We start from the raw sequence: 9894 nt of genomic DNA, 5'->3' as shown, positions 1-9894 counted from the left end.
GAGCCTGGATGCAACATTTTTAACTTACTTGGGATGGGCGGAATCTGCTGCTGCTGCTACTGGATGCCACCTATATCACTATATAAACTTGCTTAAGGCACCTTATCCAACTAATGCTCTCAAGCAGCAAACTAAGAATCAATGAATGAGTACGTATGCCTTCACACAAATAGGCTTTAAACAGCTGAAAAGTAATGGCTCTTGGGGAAGAGGGAAAGAAGAGCCCCTGAAAGGTAAAAATTGAAGGTGGAATAAAAGGGGAAGAGAGATGGCAAGTGGAATAGAGAAGCAACAAATACCCCTTCCTCTTTTGGATTGTTTTCAGACACTCTACCTCTGCTTCTGTCTGTGAAGAGTTGGGGAAGGGACTCTTTACTATTAGGAACTGATTTATTAGATGTGTCTCCAGGATGTTAATCCAAGACCCCCTCCCAATCTTGCATATGTAAGCAATTCCTGCCAGCCTCACCACATTTCCTATCACTTTCCTGGGAGCAGAAGATTTGAACATCTTCTTTGTCAACTATTTATTTAATTGAGTATTTATACCCCACCCTTCAGCCCTAAATGCTAATTTTTATTTTGTATTTTTTCCTCTAAAACCTCCTAGAACAAGAACAAAATAGGTAGGCAGGGATGGAAACAGGCAAAATAAATTAAAAGCATTGCATCTTCATACAAATACACTGAATTACAGGGGGAAATTTAATTCCAGTCATATCTGAGCTAAGATGAATCCAGCCTAGCAATTTCAAATCCACAGGACTCACATTCCGTGTATTTAACATCCAAATTATTTATTTCCCTTTTCAACAACAGTCAACTGGATCAAGTGGGCACTGTGATACTTAAGACAATCTGAATTATTCTTTTAAACACTGCCTCCATCAGCTCAAAAAAGAAAAGGCTACCCAACACCTGAACCCATTAGGAAAAGTGCAAAAACAAAATTTGAGGAAGAAACCAACCTGTAAGTCAAATTTCTGTATCCTCATACGGTAGTAGTTTTCCTTCTATCTGGAACCCCTTCCAGTGGATTTCTGTCACTTTTTAAATGAAAGGGCAAATATTTAACAAGTGTTTAGGAGCTCACCTTAATTTCAATGCAACTTAACAAAAACAATCCATATGGTACTGAATGATACAGTTGGTACCGCAAACACCTGGGTCAAACAGCTTAAAGGCAAGCTTAAAAATTGGGGGAGACGCAAGTCTAAAACAATCGTAAACTCATTCTAAAGTGGCATTCCCTCCACTGTGAGGAGAGGCAACACTGAATCACCTTTGCAAAGCCTGATCATGGCCTATAGCCAGCTGCTCATCCCATGAGAACTGAGGAGAATGCAGACTCTGCTGTCCCCCTTTGCACAGTTAACTCCCTGAAGCTTCCAGAAGACACTGGAAGAGGGATATTCCCTTGCTATTTTTTCTTCTTCTTGCCCCGTTTGCCCCAACGTTGGTTGCCACCACTTCCTCCCCCCTCTCGCCTCTTTTCCCACGTGGGCATCGGGGGTTCAATCTCGCCTGGACGCCCGCCCCGGTCTGGAACGTCACCAATCATCAGCACCTGTAGGGAGGAAGGAGGGAGTTATTCCAGCAGCTAGTCACTGCAGGAAAGGAAGATGTTAAAACAAACAGGAAATGTAACTTAACTTCCTGTTTCCAAGGAGACAATACAATCAGAAATAGAAAGCTGGGGGTCAACACAGATTTAGCATGGCTTGCGTTAGTCAGCGGCAGGGGGTGGATGTGTAGTTTGGCTCAATAAACAAGCCTACACTGTAAATCATGGGTGATCAAGTGTGGGGATGAAGGGCCTATTTCCCCCAACAGACCACAGAAATACAAACAACAATCCCAAGTATCTCTATTTTTCAGTATAAAAGGTAAAGGTAATCCCTTGACACGAATGTCTGGTCATTACCGATTGCAGGGGGCAGTGCTAATCTCTGTTACTTAAGCCAAAGATCCAGCGTTGTCCAAGGACTCCTCTGGTGGTCAAGTGGCCAGCATGACTGCACTGAACACTGTTACCTTCCCACTGAAAATCACACTATTTTTCTTTAATGGAGTGAGTGTGGGAATCTGGCGGTGAACTCAGAATCCACAAAGGTAGGACACAGGGGCCATATGCAGCCCACACTCTGCCCACCCCTGCTGTACATTCTCACACACCCCTCAAACATCTGTGGGCCTTGGCATCTTTCTCCAGTCATACTCTCATATCCCTCCTGTCCCAGTTTGTCAGGGACAGTCCTGATTAATCTTCTGTCATCCCATTTTCTCCATTACTTTTAAAATGTCCTCCTCTCTCTCTCTCTCTCCCCCCATTTTCCCCCTTTGTCCTCAGCTTTCTTCAATTGCTGCAAACCAAGTTCAAAATGCAGAAGTAGTTTGCACAAAAGTTAATTAAACAGGGGAAAGAGGAGACAAGGAGCAGAGTCTTGCCCATATCAATAGATTGAAGCAATAGCAAACTGTTGCACCTGCACCTAGCATTGTGTTCTTCCTCATTAATAACTTTGTCCCCTTGTCCACACTTTGATGATGCTTGGTCACACGTGTCCCGTTTTTCATCTGTGAAACGTTGGAGGATGTGTACCTTGTTTATTGCACAAGTGGTCTTATCCCGTAAAGCTCCACTGCTGGTCTTGATTATGCGTGAAAAGTCTTCTCTGGCTGCAAGCAAGTGGGCCAGGGTGATCTGGGAGTCATACACCCTCAAGGGTTTGAAGGCCTCTGTCATGGCTGTTCTACAATCCTACAGCAAGGATGAAAGGCAAGAAGGAAGGAAGAGAGGTTTTGGATACATATCAGAAATGCCAATGGCACATTTTTTTTTAAAAGTAACTTTAGGGATTTTGTCAGGATGATGCTACCAACCTGTGCTTTCCCTTCTTACCTTGGCTCTCTCAGACCAATGGAAGGATGCGACAGTGACATCAAGACGGGTGACCATCATCTGTTTCCGGCGCTGGTACTCCGTCTGCAGTGCTTTGTGGATGCTCGCCAATGTTTCCTAGAGATTTTATTTAGGGTGGAAGGGTAAGGAATGGATGACCATGTCATTTATGGAGCACATCAATTACAAACCTGCCCATCTATGAAGTTGTTGGGAAAAAGCAATCCACCCCAAACTGAAGAGCAAAACGTATGACAGGTTATCTTCAAAAACAAAACAAAACACTGGCAGCGGTTTCAGCGATTTGTCTTACCCATTCTTCAGAGGTAAGTGGGACCTTGAGGAGTGGTTCCATCTGCTGGTACTCAGGGGGTAGTGTAGAAAGTGCCTCTGAAATCTAAGGGGGAGACCATAAGTTTAGCTGATGGGAAGAGAAAAAGAAACAGGAAAGTATATTTTCAGACATAGCCAAAGGAAGGAAGGATGGGGAAGAAGACACTTTTAGCCCTCTGTCCACATACGGCAGTGTCCCATTCTTTTGGGAAAAAATGGTTTTCAAACCTGTTTAGCTGGGAGAGGTGGCATGATAGCCATCTTTAAATATCTGATGGGATATCATGTAGAAGAAAGAGTAAACTGGTTTTCTGCTTCTCCAGACACTAGAACATGAACCAATTGGTTCAAATGACAAGAAAAGAGATTCTAGCTAAACATTAGGAAGAACTCCTTTACTGTAAGAGCTGTTCAACAGCTGAATAGATTGTCTGTAAAGGCAGTGGATTCTCCTTTTCTGAAGGTCTTTAAAAAGAAGTTGTATGGCAATCTTTAAGGAGTGTTTTAGTTGTGTATTCCTGCATGGCAGGGGGTTGGACTGTAAGCCTTGTGACCCCTTCCAATTCTATGAACAAAAATCCTCTCTTATTTCTTAGTGCTTTCAAGCACAGGGGCGACCAGAAATGCATGTGGGTTTTAACTTTTTATTGTGTTGTAAATGTGTTTTAACCTTTATATTTTTAACAATGCCACAGTGGGCACTCACCATGAAGGTGAAGTCTGGCTTGGTAGATGCTATATGGATCCTCATCTCAGTAACCTAGAGAATTGTTGCTGAATTGTTATTTTAACTTTTGTATTAATAGGGCTTTTTAAAGCTGTTAATTTCTAAGTTGTAAGCTAGCCTTGAGTGCAGTGCTGAAAGAAATGTGGGATATAAATGAAACCAACATGTGAGTGAAGGAGGTGCCATCAACACCCATCCAGTTCTAACCTTGGATTCTATGTCAGCCATCAGCTGATGGATGGAGCATGTGGGATCTGGTTCCGCCATTCCCAGGGCCTGGCAGATATGGTGGATCTCACGCACAGCTTCACTGGCTTTGTCTTCTTCTTCTGCTGAGCGGGGTACTTTCCTTGCTTGGAGCCTGGCTGCAAGGAGCTCAGAGCTCAAGAAGTCTGGATGTGGGTAGGCCAGGGAAGAAAACAGTTAAAATTAACATTTCACACTTCCTTTCTTATGTTTATATCCTACAGACACGCAGTGCATAACTGCTCCCAGAGTGACTAATAGGGAAAGATAAAAATCATTTAAAAAAAACTACTACTCAAAGATGAAGAGAGTGTAAAAATTAGTTTATTTAACCCCACCTGTTTCTCCAAAAAAAGTCTCAAGGGCTGCTTACAGAATAAAAGGAGATAACGAAATCATGTTACAGCTGTTTAAAAAAAAATACAAGAATTTAAGATTAAAATATTCAAGTATTTATAATAGAGTTTCTCAGCCAAGATTCACTGGAATCCTAGAAGTCTGTGAGAGGTTGGTAGGGGTGCCATAAGAGATTGTGATTAAACACCAACATTTTCCAGCTGCAAATATAGTATTTTTATGCAGGGGTTCTCTGAAACCTGGAAATTGTCTCAAGGGTCCCTCCACAGTAAAAAGGTATAAACTCTTCCAGAACATGCCCCCATAGCCCAAAAAACCCACAAAAAACTATCAGTGGGGTACTTAAGAATAGAAAATGGAGAAGGTATCATTCTCTGCTCTTCCTCCAAGATCCTGCATGTCTTCCTACCTCTTCCCTGAACTGGAAGTTGTTAATCTCCCATTCAGATGGGCCAACCATGTTGAATCAAAACAAAAATGATCCATTCTTAGTTGGATTCCACTTCAATGAAACCTTTTCTACCTCTTTGCCTGTAAGTTTTGATCTGTACCTGTTTCAATCTAATGTAAGCTGCCTGAATCTAGGAGAAAGACACGATGTGAATGAATAATAATATTAAGAAGACAAAGAAGACAGAAGAGGAGAAGAAGTATCAGCAGTAATTCCATTAGTTCTATTACTGTTAATTATGAATATTTCTTAGGAGTTTCTCAATTATATGTTTTCCTGCCTGGACTTACACAGTAGCTGGAGGCAGTTCTCTGGGGTGCTGAGCCTGGCTGTGACATCCCCCTTTGTCAGTGAAGGATATGGGCAATGTAGCTCATTAAGGAGACCACTCACTTCAATCTGGAACATCTCAGCATCCTCAGGACCTGAAAGAACAACAGATCATAAACACCTTTACATCAGAAACGGTTTCTATGAAGCTTCTATGGCTACCAGTCATGGATTAGGATAAGATGAAGCCCTGAAGTGTAATCAGTTTAAGAGGCCCTGTACCCTGTAAAACATAAAGGTATATAATTCTACCAGGATATATTACAGCCAGACCTTTGTATCTGCGGGGGATCCATTCCAGAACCCCACTTCCCATGGATATGAAAGAACACAGGACCTCAGGTCCCATCATCCCAAATGGTAGTGCATGCTATCATCTTCTGGCCTGGGAGGGGGTGAAAGGCTGGCCCATCTCCATCAGGGCTAGACTCAAGAAGAAGTGTGTATTTTATATTTTTATGTATTTAATATTTATGTATTTTTATTGCTTTATTGCATCTGGATTCCTTGTGATTGGGCAGGCTATAAATAAATCATTTATTATTGTTATTATTAATATTACGCTAGTGTGGCCACATGCGTGCGCCACCATTTGTGATAATGGGGCTTGCCATCTGCGGATCCTCAATACGGGTGGCGAGGTCCCACTGTATTTAGAGGCCATCGTGTACCATTAATAAACAGTATGTGCGCATATTGAGCACTGCTTTGTAATAATGTCAACGATTTCTTGTGTGTGTGGTGGTTGTGGTGGTGCGGACTTTCCACCTAAGGGAATATTTTGCTCTACCTCACTTCTAAAATCAGGCTTCCTACCCTGAGTCGGACTCACATCCTCTTCCAGCGGGCAAAGGGTCCGAAGTTCAGAGACTAGCCAAGAACAGAGCGCAGTGAACTGTGGGCTGGAGACACCGCCTTCCGCCACCTGGGCAAATGCCTCCATAGACAGGCACCTGGGAGGAAAGGGCAAAGACGACACACCCTTTAAAGAATTCACAGCTAGTTTTACTGCCTATTCTCACACCTCTCCATGGATTTCCTCAGAGCCCTTCACACAGAGAACAAGTTCAGGGATCAGGACGCGGAGGATGAACTCCACCAGGCCTCAGCCTCCAGCGCCTCCCATTTTCAAAGTCAAACACTGAAAACGAATGCTAGCGGAAAAACATCTCCTTTCCGTGCTCCAGTTTGCTTGTACAGTGGACCCTTGTTATACGCTGGGGTTTGGTTCCAAGATAACAAAATCCATGTATGCTCAAGTCCCATTAAATATAATGACATTGCAACATGGTGTCCCTTATAAAAAATGGAAAATCAAGGTTTGATATTTGAAAATTATACTTTTTTTGAACATTTTCAAACTGTGGATGCTTGGATCCGTGTATAAAAAACCCGTGTATAAGAAGGGCTGGCTGTATACTTATCCAGTACTCCAGGTTGGAAAGGGAAGAATGAGGTAGCACTGCACAGTTTGCTTGCATCCCATCAAACCGGTGAAGGACTTTCAGAAGTACACAAACAAAGGCTTCACTTAAACCTGTTTTCTATCCCTGAAACTTCATTCGACTCCACAAAGGACAAACCATAGTCTTGATGTAAACCACGGTTTGGATACTGGTCTAACAATGCATCACAACCAATAAACAAAAGTTACAATGTTTACATTCTAACAGTATTGTTACTATTATTATCATCATCGTTTATTTGTTTAGGGCCATAAATGTACATGGCCCTTTACGTTAACAATCAAGTCAAACACATTAAAACCCACGAAAGGTGTACAATCCAGAGGTGATAAAACATAATACAGTAATTATAAACAAATTATATAGATAACAGACATATATATATATATATATATATCTACACATACATAGATAGGTAAATAATCAATCTTAATAAGTTTATTTTAAAAAGTCATTGGGTTTAAATCATGGTTTAAACAAACCGTGGTTTAAGCCAAAGTATGGCTTGTCAAATCGTGGTTTAAAACAAACCAGGGTTTAAGTCAAGCTATGGCTTGTCAAATCATGGTTTAAAACAAGCCATGGTTTAAGTCAAACTATGGTTTGTGGAATCATGGTTTAGAACAAGCCATGGTTTAAAAACAGCCAACCCTGGCCAAAGGTTTGCACTCCCTTTCTTCACCTGATGGGGCGCCCAAACTCTTTTTCCCTCCCAAATAACTGTAGGAAGACCCTCCTCACCCTTCTGCTCCATCTCCCTCCATCTTCTCTTCAGACTCCAGCCCAATACACCTCTGACTTCCTCGTTCCAAACGCGCATGCGCACCAGCTGCAGGAACTCCGGTTGCTCCGCTTCTCCTTCCACTGGTCTCGCGCTACAACCGTTCCCCTCCTTTTATTGGTCGTCTCCTCAACCAATGAGAGACTTCTCTGGCTAATTTTCTCCTACCGCCTCCCCCTCCCACCGCCTCAAAACCACGCCCATTCTCACCGTCCACCAATTAAAATCCATTCTGAAGCCGGCCGGCTGACGCACGCGCGCTCTGTTAATCCCTTCCTCTCTTGGGTTGGCTGGACTCTGTGGTAGCAACAAGGAACGTGTGGTCCCTCGTCCAATGAGGAGCCGCCTTGGCTGTTCCCCATGGCAACCAGCTAGAGAGGGAGGGGGAGCTGTCAAACACCACCCGCCGTCCAATCAGAATGTCCCCTTGCCACGTGATCTTCTGCCTGGCGAGCGGGGGCGGCTGCTGAGGAGAAAACCGTCTCAGTTCTCCTCAGGGCTTCGTAGAGTGTGAATAAGCCCTTGGTGTAGTGGGTCTGCGCATGCGCAGAGGTGTATCCTACACAGAACATAACCCTTCAATTATCTCAATTTGGCCTCGATTAGCTGCTTTTAAAATGTCCCGCTTTCTCTCTTTCCCTCCCACCTTTTCCATTTGGCCTCACTTTACCTCAGTTGCTGCAGCGTCCAAACTGCAAAGCTGGCTTTGCCCTCTGAGGAGGCATCTGCATTGTAGAAATCATACACTTTGACACCACTTTGGTCCAAAGCACACTGGAGAAATAATCCAGTTCGAGGCTGCTTTAACTGGCCTGGCTCAGTGCTAGGGAATCCTGGGAATCGTAGTTTATTGTGGCATCAGAGCTCTCTGGCAGAGAAGGCTCAATGTCTCAGGAAACCACAGTTCCCAGAATTCCCTAGCATTGTGTCTGTTAGTGTTCTCAAACTGGATTATTTCTCCAGTGTGCTTTGGAGCTTTAATTGCTGTGGCTCCATGCTATGGAATCCTGGGATTTGTAGTTTCATGAGCTACAACGGTGTAAAACTACAAATCCCAAGATTCCATAGGATGGGGCTACAGCACTTAAGAGAGCCAGTGTGGCATAATGGTTAGAGCGCTGGTCTATGACTAAAGACCAGGGTTCGCATCCGCACTCTGCTGTGAAACCCAATGGGTGACCTTGGGCAAGTCACACTCTCTCAGCCTCTCTCAGGGGAAGGCAATGGCAAACCTCCTCTGAACAAATCCTGTCATGAAAAACCAAGGGCCAGCTTTGCCTTAGGGCTGCCGTAAGTCGGAAATGACTCGAAGGCAAACAAAAACAACAGTAAATGCATCCTGAGGAGACCTAACTTGCCCTTCTTCCTTCCCAGTAAGCTTACGTAAAAGCAAACTGCTGTGGTTCTCATAGCTTTCCTCCTCACAGACCACACTCTGAAGTTGATGGCAATCTGAAGACTCAGCTGCAAGGCCTGCCTTGATCACATTGTGTGTTTGTGTGTTTTCACATGGACAGCAAAAGCCGTGGATGCTCAAGTCCCATTAAATACAGTGGCAGAGTAAAACGGTGTCCCTTTATATCAAACGGCAAAATTAAGGTCTGCAAACCATGGGTGGCTGAATCTGTGGATAAAGAATCCATGGATACAGAGGGCTGACTGAATTTTTTGTGTGTGTATTTGTGTGTGTGCGTGTGTATATACACACATAGTCGCCCCTCTGTTTATATGGCCTTGGAATTTGCACCCTCACTTATGTGCAAACGGCAAATGGAAGGAGAACATAATGGGGCACATGTTTGCAGTTCGTGTCTATGCACACCTATGCCTATGGGGCTTGAATATCAGCGAGTTTGTGTATATATGTGTGTCTGTGTGTGTGTGTGTGTGTGTACAAACATACACACATATAGTGGTGCCTCCACATTTGCTGGGTTTAGGAGTGAAGGACCCCCGTAAATGTGGCAAAACCGCAAATTAAAAAACACTATTCTTTTTACTTCAGCGAACACCTCTCTAGGCATCTCCTGGTCCTCCAGGGCAACTCTATGGTCAACATCTGCCAGAGGTTGATCACAGAATCATGCTGGAGAACCTCCAAATGCCCAGAGAAGTGTTTTCTCTAAGAATTTCTAGGTTCTGCAGCACAACTCTATGGTCAACTTCCAGCAGAATTGCGCTGGAGGACTTGGAGATTGCTAGGGGGAACGAATTAATCAAAACAGCAAATAATCAAATCCACAAACTGTGTAGTGTGTGTGTGTGTGTGTGTATAGGGCCAACATAGAAAGCACACCACCT

The 9894-nt window shown here is 43.6% G+C and overlaps 1 protein-coding gene across 3 annotated transcripts; it reads right to left on the bottom strand.

The window, feature by feature from the left end:
- Positions 1 to 775: 775 nt before the first annotated feature.
- On the bottom strand, positions 776 to 7726 carry FAM98C (family with sequence similarity 98 member C). Of its 3 annotated transcripts, none has more exons than XM_042439107.1 (8): positions 7554 to 7726; positions 6163 to 6299; positions 5307 to 5441; positions 4170 to 4354; positions 3216 to 3299; positions 2903 to 3019; positions 2603 to 2761; positions 776 to 1567 (listed from the first exon to the last, which is right to left on the bottom strand). In XM_042439107.1, exons 1-8 carry the CDS (start codon positions 7574 to 7576, stop codon positions 1421 to 1423), a joined length of 987 nt encoding a protein of 328 aa, XP_042295041.1. In that variant the 5' UTR covers positions 7577 to 7726; the 3' UTR covers positions 776 to 1420. The 3 variants fall into 3 exon arrangements, with proteins under 3 accessions (XP_042295041.1, XP_042295044.1, XP_042295043.1); XM_042439110.1 differs by having other exon boundaries at positions 6179 to 6299; positions 7554 to 7574; XM_042439109.1 differs by lacking the exon at positions 6163 to 6299 and having other exon boundaries at positions 7554 to 7717.
- Between the last annotated feature and the right edge of the window lie 2168 nt (positions 7727 to 9894).

Source organism: Sceloporus undulatus, chromosome 9 (assembly GCF_019175285.1).
Source record: "Sceloporus undulatus isolate JIND9_A2432 ecotype Alabama chromosome 9, SceUnd_v1.1, whole genome shotgun sequence".
Lineage (NCBI taxonomy): Eukaryota > Metazoa > Chordata > Lepidosauria > Squamata > Phrynosomatidae > Sceloporus > Sceloporus undulatus.
The sequence above is the reverse complement of the archived record's forward strand: the minus strand, read 5'-3'. Positions and strand labels throughout refer to the sequence as shown.